This window comes from Bos indicus, chromosome 11 (assembly GCF_029378745.1).
Source record: "Bos indicus isolate NIAB-ARS_2022 breed Sahiwal x Tharparkar chromosome 11, NIAB-ARS_B.indTharparkar_mat_pri_1.0, whole genome shotgun sequence".
In the NCBI taxonomy this organism is placed as follows: domain Eukaryota; kingdom Metazoa; phylum Chordata; class Mammalia; order Artiodactyla; family Bovidae; genus Bos; species Bos indicus.
Window position 1 is genome coordinate 24,681,062 of NC_091770.1, and position 18,648 is coordinate 24,699,709.

At 43.4% G+C, this 18,648-nt stretch overlaps 1 protein-coding gene across 1 annotated transcript; it reads right to left on the reverse strand.

Annotated features, from left to right (window-relative positions):
• Nucleotides 1–4,256: 4,256 nt before the first annotated feature.
• On the reverse strand, nucleotides 4,257–16,591 carry COX7A2L (cytochrome c oxidase subunit 7A2 like). The gene is made up of 3 exons (XM_019970061.2): nucleotides 16,434–16,591; nucleotides 6,352–6,483; nucleotides 4,257–5,130 (listed from the first exon to the last, which is right to left on the reverse strand). The coding sequence occupies exons 1-3, from the start codon at nucleotides 16,503–16,505 to the stop codon at nucleotides 4,990–4,992; spliced, it is 345 nt and encodes a 114-aa protein (XP_019825620.1). The 5' UTR covers nucleotides 16,506–16,591; the 3' UTR covers nucleotides 4,257–4,989.
• Nucleotides 16,592–18,648: the final 2,057 nt, after the last annotated feature.

Here is an 18,648-nt window from a genome sequence, read left to right on the forward strand (position 1 = left end):
GGTTTGATCCCTGGTCCAGGAAGCACCCCATGCCACAGGGCAACTGAGCCCCTGTGCCGCCACAACTACTGAAGCGCTCGATCCCTGGAGGCCGTGCTCTGCAACAAGAGAAGCCATAGCGACGAGAAGCCCGCTCACAGCAACTGGAGAAAGCCCACACACAGCAATGAAGACCAAGCACAGCCAAAAATAATAAATAAATAATGTTTAAAAATACAAAATCCCTATTTAAGTCAGAAATTTCTCGAATTTGTAGCTCCATCACTCTACTCCATCTAGAATTCTACCCCCAAATTTTAGCCTTTGCTATGCTAAGTTGCTTTGGTCGTGTCCAACTCTTCACAACCCCATGGTCTAAAGCCTTCCAGGATCCTCTGTCCGTGGAATTCTGCAGGCAAGAATTCCAGGCATGGAATTCTGCCACGCCCTCCTCCAGGGGATTTTCCCAAGCCAGGGATTGAACCCCCTTCTCTTATGTCTCCTGCACTGGCAGACGGGTTTTTTACCACCAGGTGCCACCTGGGAAGACTAATGTAACGTATTTTCAGGCTTGAAAGTCTCTTATTGACTATACTTACAATTCCCTATAAAATACTAAATTTCCTGTTTTTCATTTTTACATATATTAAGCCCTGAGAAACCTTGTTCTCACAAGTAGATGGTGACGGAAGTTTGGTAATAGCAACATCTCTGAATTCCGTGAACTCCTGAGTGATACACCAAAATCATGCAGTCATCTATTATCAAAATTATTTTTAATGACCAACCAACAACTCAATTGGTTCCTCCTTCAATTTTATTAAAAACAGACTCAGAAAACTTGTAACCTGTAAAAGGATTTGCTCTTTTACAAAGGACTCATATTCTCAACATTAGACTCATAGTCTCAGTCATTAGACTCATATTCTCAACATTTATATTTAGAAGTATCTCCACGGCACCCTGGGGCTTCCCTGATAGCTCAGTTGGTAAAGAATCTACCTGCAATGCAGGAAACCCCAGTTCAATTCCTGAGTCGGGAAGGTTACCCTCTCCAGTATTCTTGGGCTTCCCTTATGGCTCAGCTGGTAAAGAATCCACCTGCATTGCAGGAGACCTGGCCTGGGTTCGATGCCTGGGTTGGGAAGGTAGGAAAGGCTACCCACTCCAGTATTCTGGCCTAGAGAATTCCATGGACTGTATAATCCATGGGGTCACAAAGAGTCAGACACGACTGAGTGACTCACTCACTCCACGGCACCCCAGAGAGCAGGGCAATACACCATTGTCCTGTCCAGAATGGGTAATAGTTTGCTGCCCTTTTGCAGAATGGAAATGATTATAAGGGACCTCTTATGCTAGGCATGCAACTTTAAAAGTATATGGAAGTTGACCTAAAACACTGATTCCCTTAGAACTATCCTTGCCTGGGTACCCCATGGCATCTTCCTACCCCCAGGGCTATGTGAGTTCAGACCCCTGTTGCGAACACTAACCACATAGCCTGGAAGAAGTCAGGAGTGACTGTCCCTCTGCCAAAAGCATCTCATCCAGACAACAAGGACAAGGAGGATGGTCCCCCTCTGAGTAAAGAGTCCAACCTAACCAAGGTTCAAAGCACTGGGCTCAGAAGGAATAATCCTGAGAATACAGTGAAAGGCTCAGGGCCTTCAGTTAAGACCCACGAACAGGCCACCCTGAGCTCCTTCACTGCATCTCCCCCAGTGGGCTGGTACCAAACAGTGGACTGCTCGAGTGGGGGACATCTGAATTTGGGGCTAGACAACCATTTCCTACCACGTGCAACAAGAAACAGAGATAAAGCTGATCCACAGAAACAAGTTAAACAGCTGCACAGCCAAGAGAATAACAGAAAAGATAACAACCATGGTCCCAAAGATAGGTCTTGTGGTCCAGATCCACTCTAGTTCTGGAAAATCCCCTTCTGCCCTGGCTGATTTTAATGAAGCTCAGGTTCTTGCAATTAGAAGTGTGGCTCAGACAAAAGTCAGCAGAGTCTGTTTCTGAGGAATTCAGTCTGATGGACCAATAATATTTACAGCATTATCACAAAGCACCTGGATATAAGCAGGCCAATGATTAGATAGTTCACACAAAAAAGGAAATATAACTTACCTTTGTAAATGAAAAAATCTTAAATGTTTTAAATATAAGTTTTAAATTAAAGATATTCAGTATCACTAATTACAATGGAAAAACAATTTAAACCAAAGAAATTGTATCACTTACCAGATTGGTAAATATGAGAAAGTCTGATAATGCACACAGCTAACATCAGGGAGGAGGAACAGGCACCCCTGGCTGAATAGGACTGGATGTCAGCACTACCTCTTGTTGTGACAAATAGCTATCAAAGTCAGAGATGCACATTCTCTTTGCCTGAAACGTCTCACTTATAGAAACTATACTACAAATACATTCAGCAATATGTAAAATGACATGAAAAGATTGTATATTTAAGGCAACGTTTGTAAAACCAAAACATTTAAGACTAAATAGCCACCAAAAGGAAACTAGTTAAAAGTATGACATACGCATAAAATGGAATACAATGCACATGAGATAGAGAACAATTTCCAAACTATGAGTAATAAATAGGAATGTATAGTACCTACCACTATAGGTTAGGCAAAAATAAAACCGGCAGAAAAGGAAAAGGCACCAACATACATGAATAGAACATACCTGAAAGTACACAGAAGAAACTGGGGTAGAAAAAAATACCAACACAAGATAAACAGACAGTACCCTGCATGTCAGAAAGAAGTTGCTCAAAGACTGATGGGGGCACGTCAGGGGACAGAAAAGCCAAATGTGGGCCAACGCTGAGCATCGGCATAAATAATGGCAGACTTGGTTATTACACTGAATGAGAACATTACACTAAAACCTCTTAAAAGAGGAGCACTCCTCGTCACTGAAATACATCAACAATGACACTTAGAAAATCACAACCACCGTAGTAACACATGACTCAGTCAAGAAATCATCATGGAACACCAACCCTGGGTGTAAAACCATTGACCTTGATATTCCTGGCCTCAAATATCACCCCACAGATTACTTATCAATTAAAAAGGAGAAAGGGTATCTGTAACATCTTAATTAAGACTTTTTGCATCCCCATGGACAGAGGAGCCTGGCAGGCTACAGTCCATGGGGACTCTCTAGGCAAGAATACTGGTGTGGGTTGCCATGCCCTAGTCTAGGGGATCTTCCCAATCCAGGGATGGAAACCAGTTCTCCCACATTGCAGGCAGATTCCTTACCATCTGAGCCACCAGGGAAGCCCTGATTAAGTTAACCAACTTCAAATCTCCAATAATGGGACAAACTGGTATCAAGTACCACTTGATACAATGACATCACACCATATATGAAAAATTCCTGACAAAACTGCTCAGCCTGAATCCAATCCTGAGGAGACAGTAAGACAAATCCAAATTGAAGGATGCTATACAAAATACTGCCCTGAACTCTTCAAAGTGGTCAAGATCATGAAGGATAGTGGACTGTTCTGCATAAAAGGAGACTAAAGGGACATGATAATGAAATGTCCTCATTCGTAGGAGATCCTGCCTCAAGTATGTATGGCTGAATTACAATTCCATAGCTTTATCTTAAATGATTCAGCAAAAACCAAATATGTGTGTGCCTGTGTTTGAGAGAGTAAGAAAAAGCAAAGGGGACAATATATTGATAACTGTTCATCTAAGTGAAGATGTGCACGGACAGGTGTATACTGTACCATTCTTACAATCTTTCTGTAGTCTGAAATATTTCAAAATAGAAACTTCGAGGAAATACCAGAGAAGTTTAGACTTGTATAGACAAATAAGAGGTTCCTAGCCTGTGAGAATATTGAGTGTTTTCATAAGCTGCATTTTATCTTCAGTAAGAGGTCACTGTTCTTTGCTACGGCAAAAGACAGACCATGACTTTATAATAATAAAATTCCACCTTTTCCAGCATTAATAGAGAGCATGTGAAGTCTACCAGTTATGACAGCACAGGAAATTACTGTCTAAATGAACTGTGTGTTACACGCACATTTCAGAAGAGTCAGGCAGCTTCTTATAAGGAACCATATGGTAATCATCAACGTGCCATTTGCCTCCTGTTACTTGACTTTGAGGAACCATTTTGTAAAGATTATCTGGTGTCTAATTAAAAAGAAAGAAATTAGACTCGGGTATAAGATGCCTCTGATGTTTTTCTGAAAGTACTTTGAAAATTTATTTAGAAGGACTTCAAAGTTGAGATTTTTTCATTCATGTATTTATTCCACAATTAAAATAAATCACAATTCAAAGGCATAACATTTTTAAAAGGTAAAGGAGAATCTGTGTCACAGCTGTATTAATAAAACAGACATTGGTCTAAAGTGCAACACTAAACAGGTGTTCTCTGTTCCCATGGTGGAATAAATACATAACAATTACACATAAAATTTCACTGAAGATCTGAGATGACGCAAATAACCCTTTGAAACAAACTGCCCAACAAACGGAGGCAGGCTGCAAATAATTTCTATTAACATTGAACTGCAAGACAGAAAAATTCCCAAGGTGGCTAACATTTTCATGTGCCTGGCCTGAGCTTCTGTCTTCCTTCCTCAGTCACATCCTAATCCAGAAAGGCTGCCCCTCCCCTGGTCAATAGCCACCAGAAGTCCCCAAGGACCTCAGCACAGATGGCCGCTAATGAGCCTGTGTGTGACCTCCATTCAGAAGCTCCAGGGAAATTAGGAGCCCAAGTGCAGAGACCAACATCATTTCTTTAAACAATAGTTTTAACTGCTGAATGAGCTCTGGCAGGCCATGTGCATTTTCATAACAAACCAAAATATTGTCTTAATATCTTTCTGCTTTTCTTTAAGAATGTTAAGTGGGATATTCAAGTAAAAAACAAAAAAAATTACAGAAATGATGAAAAATGAAAATTCAAAGGATTTATGCCGACAAGCAAACCAGTCCTCTGCAGCCTAACTCATTTGTTTCTGGGCTGTGATGCCATGTAGAGGGCGATCAGGCAGTAGATGGTCCCTCCCACTGTCAGCGCCATGGTGGTCCGGTAAAGCATTTGGTCAGGCAGGCCTCGTTTCAGGTGGATGGGCACACCGTCAGATTTCTAGAAAGAGAATTATCAAGGACATAGCTGATAAGAAAAAGATTTTCACGATTTAGGCTAGTATAGAACAAAGGCCTCTACCTTATAATTAACCCACCAACCCGCTGCAGCGGAAAAAGCCCAAATCTACTAGAATGTGAACTAAAACGCTTGGTATATTTTCTTACAAATGCAGCTGAAGTCTGTAAGACAAAAATCATTCTCCAAAATGCAGTCTCTGAAATATGCATGCAACAAATTCCAAATTTCTAAGGAATATTGCTAAATTACAAAAGAAGCACTGGTGACTTTTTTTTTAAGGCAAAGGTAATCAGCAGCTAATTAAAGGCTTGTGAGCGTAAGAAATGCTTTCATTTAATCTGACTTCTGATCATTCGTGGATGCAGTCTGAGCACACCAGGTCAATTAATCGGTTCAAGGCCATTTTGTATTCAACTGCCTTCCTTCTGTAAAACTGCTAAACCCCTATTTAATAACAAAACTCCATAAAATATTTAACCCATTGTTTTGCACAGTCTCAAAAATCCCTCCCCACCCCAACTCAAGACCCCAAATGCCCAAGTCTTACTTCTCAGATAAAAAAAGAGTAAACTGATCAAAAGTTCTCATCTGGACATATTTTTGAGGAAGAGGAAGCTCCCTTCCAGCGACAGCAACAGCTACTGCCACTGCCACAATGCCTGAAATACAGTCGAGTCACTGACCTCTCAACTATCTGTATGTAGAGTAACATTAATAATATTTTAAAATCCAATCTGAGCTTCTCTCTGCTAATCAGCAAACCCAAGAGAGACTTCTCCACTTCTACCAACAGCCTGGTGAATTTTAGTATCAAGCACGCAAAAAACAATTAAAAGAAAACATTGCCTAAAGTCACTGCATGTGTCACAAAGCCAAAGACATCTTGGATAAATCACAATGCTATTATACATTATATACGCTATTGCTTCCTCCACCCAGTGATGATCAACAGCTACATATGCAATTTAAAAATGTGTGCACCCTTAAATACTGAGGAGGAAATGACTCATCCTCCCTTCTTTTATCAGTTTCTTTCTACACGAAGTTCTACCAGTTAATGGCTCAAACTAAAATACAGAGGATTTTATTCAAGGAAAAACAGGCGAGTGAGTGGCAAATTAGACTAAGACTCAATTTCAAAGGGTGTTTTAAGCCTATTCATTTCACAGCCTTCACTGTTCTAAGAGCGTCTTCTCTGACCTGGAACAACTTCTGCAGCTCTGGAACTGTGTTTTTCCCAGCATAGTCATATGCAGTGGGACCGGAGCTCAGTTTAGTTGGTGTGGCAAATATGATAGGCGGTGCTTCTGTGGAAACAACAGGTCTTAATCCCTGTAGGAAACAAGGAAATTGGTCAAGTTTAAAGTGTATCTGGGCCTGTGAACAAACCTTTCCAGGAACAGGCTGTCTGGAGCAGGGCAGGCAGTGATTCCACCACAGAGAGAGAAGGAAAGCAATCTCCATCTCCACATTATATAGCATTTGAAGTTCTTAAACTTTGAACACAACACCCTGACCCGCTTTCCCAGAGCAAATACAGTCAAGAACTCTCTTGTCTGTGAAGGTGGAGGAGGGGGATGGTAAGGAAGCAAACCACAGCAAAGACCCAATCTGGGGAATCCAGATACACCCATCGTGTCCGTCTTCTCATCCAACCAGTAAAACAGTTACAATCTGTATGAACTTTGAGTTAAATTTCAAAGGAAACCTCACTGTTCGTTTTCTCCTCTGAGTGTGTAGGTGTACCAATATCTTGATCCCTGAAGTGGACTTCAGAAACTTTGCAGACACACGGTAAAGAAATACTCAGTTTGGAAGAGCTTGTAATGGGAAGACAGCCATCTTTCAGGACCAGGAAACAAAACTAATTAGAGTAACTGAACTTTCTGGCATTAATAAATCCATAAGTTATAAAACATATCTCAGGGCTTCCCTGTGATCCCGTGGTTAAGAAACTGCCTTTCAATGCAAGGGACACGGGTTCGATCCCTGGCCTGGGAAGATTCCACACACCATGGAGCAACTAAGCCAGCGCACCACAACCACCAAGCCTGCCCTCTAGAGCCCCAGAGCCACAACTAGTGAAGCCCGTGTGCCTAGAGCCTGTGCTCCACGAGGGAAGCCATCGCAGTAAGCCCACACACTGCAACGAAGAGTAGCGCCACTTGCCACACCACAGAAAGCCCACGCAGCAAGGAAGACCCAGAGTAGCCAAAAGTAAATAAATAAATCTTTAAATACACACACACACACACATATAGACAGAAAAATAAAAAAGAAAACCTCAGTGTCCTCATGTGTGACATGTTGATGACAAATGCAGAGTGGACTGCGTGAAGTAGTATGCGCCTAAGGCGGTGTCTGGTACACAGCAGCAGTCAATAAACGTAAGCTGAATGAGACGTGAGGAGACAACCGCTCCCCGGCCACATGAATGGATAAAAGGAGAACACAGTCTTACTGATAAAAAGAACCTGGGAGGGGGAGACAAATGAAGCACTGGTGCATGCTGCAGTATGGATAAACCTCAAAAAACATACACTGAGGAGAAGCAACCAGTCACAAAAGATCACAAAGCTTATGACCCCATTCATATCAAAGTCCTGAATAGGGCTATTTACAGAAAGTAAGTTAGTGGTTACTGAGGGAGGGGAGGGAAGGTGCTAAGGAAGGCGGGTGATGGCTGATAACGGCTTTCTTTCTGGGATGATACAAGTGCTCTGAAATTAACATGGTAATGATTGCATGTTCTCTGTGAATACACTAAAACCATTCAATTGTACACTTTAAAATGAATGAATGTATGATATGCGGATTATATCTCAAGAAAACTGTTTTTGTAAAAAGGAACCTAAGGGTAACTCTGGGTTTCTACCTGATGGAATAAACCTACAGTGGCACATAAACGATTCTCCAAAATAACCTGCAGATGATATTAAGGAACTTAAGGGTCACATTAAGGAACTCCTTTTTCTAACCCTTTCATATTAAATTCTAACTCAGAAAAATAAAATCTTAAAGTTAGAAAGCAAAGTTCAAGTTCAGCCCTTCCATTTTACAGATGAAAAAGGAAACCTTTTGCTCAAATTAACAGAGTTGTCAGACTTTTCTTAACCTCTTCAAAAAAAAAAAATTCTAACTTTATCTGTAATTAACAAGAGACTTAAAGATCACAGTGTTACTTTCACCAGGCAAGCACTGGGATCAACAGAGCAACAGAAAGGTATTAAAGTAAACTTGGCTTCTATTTCTTCTGACAGGATCCCATAAATGGGAATGAATCATGGCCTTTTTTCTGTCCTGTTTTCACTCATTTAACTTATTTTACTGAGGACTTATTCTATAATGAAAATACATAATGAATAAGACACGATCTCTGTCGTTACGTATATTAATGTTACGGAATAATAACAGCTAATATCTACTAAGCTCCTATTATGTGCCCAGCATCATGTTAAGAATTTCATATGCATAATTCCATTTAATCCCGACAGCAATCTCAGTACGGTGTTACCTTTCCCTTTTTACAGAGGAGAAAACTGGATCAGAAAGGGTAACTTGCCTGAGAACACATAACAAAAACATAGATCTAGGGCTTCCCTGGTGACTCAGTGGACAGAATCTGCCTGCCAGTGCAGGAGACATGGGTTTGATCCCTGATCTGGGAAGATCCCTCCTGCCTCGGAGCAACTAGCCCGCGCCACAGCTACTGAAGCCTGTGCTCCAGACCCAGGAGCCACGGCCACTGAAGCCCACACACCCTGGAGCCTGTGCTCCGCAACAGGAGAAGCCACCGTGATGAGAAGCCGGCACAGCGCAACTAGAGAGCAGCCCACTCACCGCAACTAGAGAAGAGCCCGAGCAACAGTGAAGAGCCAGCCCAGCCAAAATAGATAAATTAAAAAAAAAAAAAAAAGACCCAAATGTGGCCCTGGCATTTACGTACTACCTGCCCGTGCTACCTCCCGTCAACCACTGCTCAAAAACAACGCTTAAAGAGAAAGTCTGCTTGCTGTGAGTCTACGTCTGGACTATAACACACTCAGAGACTCAGGAGCCACAGATAGGAACAGGGGTTCCAACTGCTGAGATAACAAGGCTATATAAGAGATCTCTCTTTAAGCTAGAGATTAGACATTCCCTTACCATTCTGTGAACTCTTTGTATTTTCTCCTAATGATCACTTCCCCTCGAATTGCAAAAATTTAAAAACACTTCATACCAAGCAACTGCCAAAATGGCTTGAAATTAAATTCACGTTTTGACAGGACTAATGTGAGAGCACTTTGAGATAGGATTGCACATAATTTCCTGGTGTCTGCTCACCAGTAAAGTGATTCAAAACTACAGCAAAGTGTTTGAACAAGATCATCTGAAAACAGGAATATTAACCACCTAAACAGTTTTAAATAATTCTGTATTTCCATTTATAACATTGTAAAAGTTTAGAATATCAAATATTTAAATCACCTATAATCCCATTATCTTATCCGATCAATGACTGTGAACTGTATATTCTCCTCCAATCTGTTTTTCATAAGCATATTTTAATCTTTATAGTCACAGTGCAAAACCCCACATTCTGCTTTTCTCACTTTTAATAAGCATCTTTTCAGGTTCTTATACAATCTTTACAACTAAATTTACTCTTCACATCAACCCCATAAATTAAGTATTATCAGCCCAAATAACAGATGATTAAAACAAAGCTCAGAAATGCTGTAGTTAGATGAGGTTCAAATCCACGTTTATTAAATCATACTATCAATAATAAGCTATCTTGGCCCCAAAGGTAAAAAGAATGGATAAGGTGTTAAGTACTTCACCCTGCTGCTAAGTTGCTTCAGTCGTGTCCAACTCTGTGCGACCCCATAGATGGCAGCCCACCAGGCTCCCCCGTCCCTGGGATTCTCCAGGCAAGAACACTGGAGTGGGTTGCCATTTCCTTCTCCAATGCATGAAAGTGAAAAAATAAAGTGAAGTCCCCCCCGCCGCCCCCATCATTAAACCTCCCAACAATTGAAGAGCAGTCATGTTTCCAGTGTTTCAAGGCAGCTAGGTAAGACTAGCACTAGGGTTCTCAAGAGCAGACCAGGAAGCTGTATTTACAGGAAGGGATCTAGAGCAAATCCCTTCACCTATGCAAGGAGATCCAACCAGTCCTTTCTAAAGGAGATCAGCCCTGGGTGTTCTTTGGAAGGACTGATGCTAAAGCTGAAACTCCAGTACTTTGGCCACCTCAGGCGAAGAGCTGACTCATTGGAAAAGACTCTGATGCTGGGAGGGATTGGGGGCAGGAGGAGAAGGGGACGACAGAGGATGAGATGGCTGGATGGCATCACCAACTGGATGGATGTCAGTTTGAGTGAACTCCGGGAGCTGGTTATGGACAGGGAGGCCTGGCGTGCTGCGATTCATGGGGTCGCAAAGAGTCGGACACGACTGAGCAACTGAACTGAACTGAATGTCTCTTCCAGACCTATGGCTGCCCCAGCCTATAATTATGAGCCTCAAATATGTCCCTCCTCATCTCAATAAATGACAATGCCATCCTTCCAGGTACTTGGGCCAAAAACCTTGCAATTGTTCTTCATACTATTCACTCACGCATTTGAAAATACTTTTGGTTCTGCACTCAAATTATATTTAGAATCTGACCACTTCTCACCTATCTTCACCAATCCACATCCTGTTCCAAACTCCTAGATTTTTATAACAGCCTCCTAAGTGCTCACCCTGCCTCCATTCCATCTTTCCTGCCTTGCAGTCTACTCTTAACGCAGCAACCAGTAATTGTGTTAAAACAGAGGTTGTCACTACTTAACTCAAACCCTCCCAAAGGCCTCCAATCCCCCTGAGCAAAGCTCAAGGTACTTGAAAGGACATTCAGAACCCCACGAGATGCACTCCTCACCAGCCCCCACTTTACACCATCCTCGTTCTCTTCCCCAGAATTCTAGAAAAGCCCTTTACGCCTCCCAAGCCCGGCATGTTCCCTCTGCCTAGAATGCTCTCTCCAGGTGTTTACATGGCATGTACCCTCACCTCATGTCACCTCAGTGAGACCTCCCCTTACCACCACCACCGTTTTTAAACAATGCGTGTCCCGCTCCATACACTGCTAACCATCTCTCCCCTTCCCTGCCGTATTTTTCTCCATGGCACCATGACCATCTAACACACTCTCTCCCTCCCTACCGCAATGGAAGCCCCACAAGGGCAGAATTTAGGCATATTCTGTTCACTTTTCTTACTTCCCAAGACTTAGAAAAGCAACTGGCACAGAGCACATTTAGTAAATATTTGCTGAATGTACTAATAAACTAAGGAAGCCTACAGTTTCAATGCTGTGTAGACTTGCAGGTTTCAGAACCAAAGTCATGAAAATTAGCACTTGATGGTAGTACAGCCTCCCACACATCCCAGAGCAATAAGCAAACAACTGAAAGCTGTTCTTAAAATAAGCGGACTGGAGACCAAGTAGAAATCACAGGTTTTGCTCAGTATAGAATCTCTTAGCTATTTACACAATCACTACCTCTAAAACTGATGAAGAGCCATTCACCTGTTACCACGTTTCGTAGCTGAGTTCTTCCTAGTCTCTTTTAGCTGCTCCAAATTTTTACTTTTAAAAACTCAAAACTGACTGGCCCAAAGTTTTCCCTTTCTTTTATCTTTTAGGTTTGAGGAGGAGGAAGAGGGTGGAGAAATAAGAGAAGTATTCCAAAAATGTTTTAATTTTTAAATGATAGAAACTTAGGAGTGCTTTCATTCTGATTTAGGACCACAAACAAGTTTCAATCAGCAATGACTGAGTCCTTCATTTCTAATTGCCAGCTAGGTATCACCACCAATGTTTCCTGGATACTTCACACTCAGAGTGTTCAAAATTCACCCAGCTGTTTCTCACAGAAACATCCCTGTTTCTATGTAAAGCACCGCCATTCTTCCATTACCCAGTCATCCTGAAGTCCTCCTTCCTCATTTCCAAAATCTCCTTTAGCAGGTGCTCAGTACGCACCCTCCAGACCTCTGATTCTCCCTCTACTCTTACTGAGAAGACCCCGAACTCTTCTGTGAGTACAAGACATCCCTGGCACTGGTCTCTCCCAGTCAGAGTATCTTTTCAAACACAGTTTTGATCATGATACACACTCCGTCATCATCAACCTGTCATGAAAGTAAAGGGAAGACGCATGCCTTGTTTCAAGCTCTGGTCAACACTCACCCACAACTTTCCGCATCCAGTTGCTTTGGAAATTCCTATTCATGTCTCACAAAAGTCCTTCCATCATGTTCTACCTCCATCCAGCACAGCCTAAGTGACCTACCCAATGATTCCCTTGCAGCCCCACTCTTCCCCTTCATTCTCGCAATTCCCTTAACCCAGAATATCCTACCATCTTAACGAGAAGAACTGCTGGATCATATGGTAAGACTATGCTTCACTGCTTTAGAAAATGCCGAACTGTATTCCAAAGAGGCTGTCCGATTGCACATTCCCACCACAATGCAGCAGGGTCCAGTTTCTCCACATTCACATTCTGCTGTCTTTTTTTTCCTTTTAAAGCAGGTATGAAGAGGTATCTCCTTGCGATTTTGATTTTTATTTCCCTAATGACTTATGATGTTGAAAGCATATCTTTCCAAATGCTTATTGGCCTCTATTTTTGACACAGGACACGACTGAGCGACTTCACTTTCACTTTTGACACAGGACACAGAGAAGTAGGGAAAATGCTTTTCACTCAACCACTGGAAAATACCCTCCCAATCACTTGCCATCAGGCTGACTTATAAATCTACCTGTACTTTTGTTACAGAACTAGCTTTTCCATTAATAGGTTACTCAATGCATATTAGAGTATTCACTTTACATAATACTGACAATTACAAACATCAACATTTTACATTTACAAAATTTTACACCTTAAGTGTTTCCAAGAAAGGAAAAATTGAAGTACTCCTAATAACCAAAGTCAGAATACTTGGTTTGGGGATATCAGTAACAATCACGCTGAAGTCTACAATTCATATAAAGCCTAGACAATATTGTTTCTTTCAACATAACTTAAATCCTGAACTAACTAAGAAGTTCAAATTCTCAAGAGAAACACCAATTCAAGTAATCCTAGAACTCTGAAGTCCTTATCTGTACCAAATGCATCTTGTGGTAATATCTGCTCAAAGTGTTAATTTAATTTCAGGATTGTCAGTTTTAGTTTAAAATTTCACTTTTTCTTACTAGGTAAGAGAGTTCCGTGGACAGCAAGGAAATCAAACCTGTCAATCCTAAAGGAAACCAACCCTGAATAGTCATTGGAAGGACTGGTGGTGAAGCTGAAGCTCCAATACTCTGGCCACCTGATGCAAAGAACCGACTCATTGGAAAAGACCCTGGTGCTAGGAAACACTGAGGGCAGGAGAAGAGGGCGAGAGGATGAGATGGTTGGATGGCATCACTCAATGGACATGAGTTTAAGCAAACTCTGAGAGACAGTAAAGGACAGAGAAGTCTGGTGTGCTGCAGTTCACAAGGTCGCAGAGAGTCAGACACGACTTAGCGACTAAAAAACAACAAAAAAATCTAAATTATGCTAAAACTCTATTAAAAGAAATTCTACAACCAATGGAAAAGATCGACTGTGATATATTCATACAATGAAGTTCTGTACTGCAATAAAAGGAATACATGTAACATGAATGAACCCCAAAAATACTGATAAATTAGAGGTTTATACAAAACAGCACTGTGTGGTTCCATTTATATGAAATTCAAAAACAGGCAAAACTATCTCTATCTAGTGATATAAAAAAGAACAGGAAGATGAACAGGGACTGACAGGGCAAGAATAAAAAGGAACTTCCTAGGGGTGAGGTAATGTTATATATGTTTGTAAGTGTGGGTTACACAGTGTGTTTGTCAAAACTCAAATTGCAACATTTTAAGATCCATGTGCTGAAAAATACACATCTCTATAGAAGAGTATTTGCTTTACAGCAGAAGCCAATATGAATAGAAATGGTTATTTCTTATAATCTGCAAAGCCAGTCACTGTTGTCAATTCCTTCTAATCCTCAAATTTTTTTTGATAAATTTTCCTCCTTCACTCTCCTTTCTCTTGAGAGTCCCTTGGACTGCAAGGAGATCCAACCAGTCCATTCTAAAGGAGATAAGCCCTGGGTGTTCTTTGGAAGGACTGATGCTAAAGCTGAAACTCCAATACTTTGGCCTCCTCATGCAAAGAGTTGACTCATTGGAAAAGACTCTGATGTTGGGAAGGATTGGGGGCAGGAGAAGGGGACGACAGAGGATGAGATGGCTGGATGGCATCACTCACTCGATGGATGTGTTGGAGTGAACTCCGGTAGTTGGTGATGGACAGGGAGGCCTGGCATGCTGCAATTCATGGGGTCGCAAAGAGTGGGACACGACTGAGCGACTGAACTGAACTGAACTCTCCTTTCATGTTTCTGCAATCTGATCAAAACTCCATCATTCTTTCCTAATGTGGTCCCTGGATGATCTTCTCCCACCACAGCTTCTACTACCACCTATGGGCTGAAGACACCTAGATCTATTAAACTTCATATTCATAAACCCAGCTGCAACCAGACAAGACATATTACCATGAACTCAATCCGGACCCTTACTCCCCAACCCCACACCCCCAAAAAACTTGCACTTTTTCTTGCCCTCTTTATCCTGTGGTGGTTTAGTCGCTAATTGGTGTCGGACTCTTGCACTGCAAGGACTGCAGGCCGCCTGGCTCCTCTGTGGAATTTCCCAGGCAAGAATACTGGAGTGGGTTGCCATTTCGTCCTCCAGGGGATCTTCCTGACCCAGGGATCCAACCAGGGCCTCCTATATTGCAGACAGATTCTTTAGGTCTGAGCCACCAGAGAAGCCCCATTAACAGCATATCTATTCTTAGACTGAAATCATTCTTAAACATCTCCCCCTTGAGCATGCTGCAGTGTTTCACAGAATGAGGAGGAGGTAACAATGGAGCATTCTTTACATCCCACCTGGGGCCCTTACTATTCTATCCAGTTCTCCAACTGCATTATCTCATCACCCCTTTCCTACCTACTCTGAGGATGAGGAATGAAAATGATGGTATCTCAGACCTAGTTTTTAGAGAACAGCTTATCCAGTAACAGCCACCTGCCAACGATTGCTGGTCACCTGACACACACCTCATTTAATCTGTATTACAGCTGCTCTAGAGAAAACTGAGCTCACAATGAATTAACTTGGTCAAGGTCATAAAATGAAAGCAGCTAAACCAAGATCTGAGCCTAAATTAAGAATCTGGGACTCTAAAAGCCCTTCACCTCTACATTCTCAGCTGGAGACTGATCCTTCAATTCGCTCAGGCAAAATCTGAACGAACTCGCAATACTTTTCAAACCATCCAAAAGCAACCGTCAACCACTTTACAGCTGGGAAAATGTCAGCTCTTTGCACGTTAACTACGAAGACTCACCCAAACATTTGAATTAACTCATTGCTGCTGCTGCTGCTGCTGCTAAGTAGCTTCAGTCGTGTCCGACTCTGTGCGACCCCAGAGACGGCAGCCCACCAGGCTCCCCCGTCCCTGGGATTCTCCAGGCAAGAACACTGGAGTGGGTTGCCATTTCCTTCTCCAATGCGTGAAAGTGAAGTCGCTCAGTCGTGTGCGACCCTCAGCGACCCTATGGAATGCAGCCTTCCAGACTCCTCCGTCCATGGGATTTTCCAGGCAAGAGTACTGGAGTGGGGTGCCATTGCCTTCTCTGGAATTAACTCATTAAGTCTCCTAATTCTGATCACACAGCCCCTCCTGTCCTATGGCTTCCGATGTTGCCGTCACCCCAGCTCCCAAATCTGGTGAATGGATGAAACTGTGTTTTAGGCTGCAGCAGTAGAGTGACAAGGGAGCATGAGGCGCCTGAAAGGCTGGTTCTCCTCTAAAAGGGCAGGGCCAAACTTCGGACTCTGTCGGGTCCCATTCTGGCGCCACGAGCCACCCCCACGACCTATAAGCAACGACCTCGGGAGTCACCTTGACTCCTAGAGTGCCAGGCACAACGTCCACACCAGACACCAGCTAGCCAGGGGAGCAGCTACACAATTAGAAGCTCCATGGCTGCAGCAAGTGGGTGAGAAGACATGAGGGGCCAAGAAAACCGAAGCGCGGGCAGAAGCCTCGCCTGGCTCGGGTGCCGAGACTGCCAGGCGCACCGTGAGACCCGGGCCGCTACTTCCCCTGTCCGAACCCGCGCCGCACGACCCTTACCTGAGGGCTATAGGCGTCGGAAGCCCATGCTCCGGCCAACTTCTGCGTGAAGCCACTGAACTTATAATACATGACGCCCCGTGCGGACTTCCCGCAGCCACTGCCCGCGCGACTGCCCCAGAGAAGGACCCCGCCTTCCCGGGTGTGGGCCGAAGTCTCAGCCTAAGGACCCTGCGTCAAAAGGCGGGCTGCCCGGGAACCGCCTAACTTAAAACATGCCCTCTTAAGCCACGTAAGGGAACAAAAAGCTGGGTTCTCAGGGCCAAAAAGGCAAAACCCAGCTCTACGGCGGAAAGCCGCTGTTGCACGGTGTGCAGAAAATATGAGCATCCTTCTTTCCCTCACGTTTAAACAGAGTCTGGCAGTGCCAGGACGCCCTAAGAATTGCGCAAGCGCCCAGCAGATCTAGCCGGAGGCTGAGGGACTTGTCAGGGTTGAGAGGACGGGCTCGGGGCGGGGAGGGGGGCGGGGCCTAGGGCGGCAGGGGCGGGGCGGGAAGAGTACCCTCCTTCCCTCCCCGAGAGCCCGTGCTTCCGGGCAGCCTCCTGGTAGTTTTTTGAAAGCTCCACCTTTACCAATCTTAACTCCTCCCCTACTTAAGGTCACCTCGTGAAGCGTCCAGCTCTCACTCGGTTGGCCCAGGAGTATGCACCCGTAGCTAGGCTTCTCTGGCAATCTAGGAGCAGTGTGGAACAAATAAGAAAAGTTGGAAACACCTCCTGCAAGCTGTTGGGGTTTCACCCCAATAATATCAATGTATAAAGATAGTCTCCTGAGCTTTATGTAGAGGAAATACATCTACATTTCCTACGAACTTAAGGCACAGGGACATAAATTTTGCACAGTTCTCAGAACTGATTTTTACTCTTGCCTAAGCTTTATGGGAACTGATTATTCATCCTTTTTTGTGGGCTCTGCGCTTGGAGATAAATGAGGTGGGGAGTGTAGGGGAGGTGGCCCAAATATTTGAAAAATCTGGAGCTTGAGCCTGAAAGAACAGGACTACCCCTTTCAGTTCTGGTAGTATCCTTCAGTTCAGTTTTAAAATGGCTTTAGAATCTCCACTACATACAATGTACTGTATAAAAGAAGTATACAATTCATAGTTTCCTGCCTCCTGGAATAAAACAAAGCCTGTCTTTGCTTTATCATCTAACCAGAGGTTTTCACAAGTGTGTTATAAGTGCATTTATAATGCATTCATGAAAGCATGTGGCAAACTGATGGGTGATACTAACCTGTATATAGCATTTTCCATAAATAAACTCATTTTATCTTTACAACAATCAAATGTTATATAGGTGCTATTATTGTTAGGGGAAGCACACTGACTGAAGCCACCCACCCTGGCCAGGCACCATAGTAACAATTTGCATGAGTTGTTTTAGGACAGGAAGTCCTGGTAAGGAATAAGCCACCACCAACTGGAAGAGTTCAGGAAAGGTCAAAAGGAGACACCGCATGTCCGACCACCTCCCAGAATCCTTCTCTCTGGCATCCATCTTGGCTGAATAAGGCGTGCACCACCAGGAAGGACTCTGAGTCAGAATGATTGGCTAAAGACAGCCCGGAAACTAATCCCATCACCATAAAACCTGAGACTGCAAGCCATGTGGCAGAGCTGTTCTCCTAGGTTCCCTTTCCCTACTGCTCTCTACCCGGGTGCCCTTTCACAATAAAATCTCTTGCTTTCTCAGCATGTGTCTCCTCGGACAATTCATTTCCGAGTGTTAGACAAGAGTCCAATTTCGGGCCCTGGAAGGGGTCCCCCTTCCTGCAACATTATCATCTCCATCTTACTAGACAGGAAAATGAGGCCCAGAAAAGCAACTTGCCCAGGTCAGCTATTAGTGAGTGGCAGAGTCAGTCATCTGGATCAAGAGTCTGTACTCTTAAGCACTGTGTGTGCTCAGTTGCTCAGTCATGTCCAACTCTTTGCGACATCATGGACTGTCACCCACCAGGCCCCTCTGTCCACGGGATTTCCTAGGCAAGAATACCGGAGCAGGTTGTCATTTCCCTCTCCAGGGGATGTTCCCAATCCAGGTATTGAACCTGCATCTTCTGCATTGGCAGGCAGATTCTTTACCACTGAGATACCTGGGCAGCCACTCTTAAACACTACATAATAGATAAAGTAGGGGGCATTCCCGGTGGCTCAGTAGTAAAGAACCTGCCTGCAATGCAGGAGGTACAGGAGACTCAGGTTTGATCC

Bases quoted from the DNA above. Each gene is read 5' to 3' on its own strand.
- COX7A2L (XM_019970061.2), bottom strand. From the start codon at position 16,505: ATGTATTATAAGTTCAGTGGCTTCACGCAGAAGTTGGCCGGAGCATGG. The intron at 6,484-16,433 runs GTAAGGGTCGTG...TGTTTCCTACAG, and splicing joins CCGACGCCTATAGCCCTCAG to GGATTAAGACCTGTTGTTTC. The intron at 5,131-6,351 runs GTCAGAGAAGAC...TTCTCTTTCTAG, and splicing joins AGCTGCAGAAGTTGTTCCAG to AAATCTGACGGTGTGCCCAT.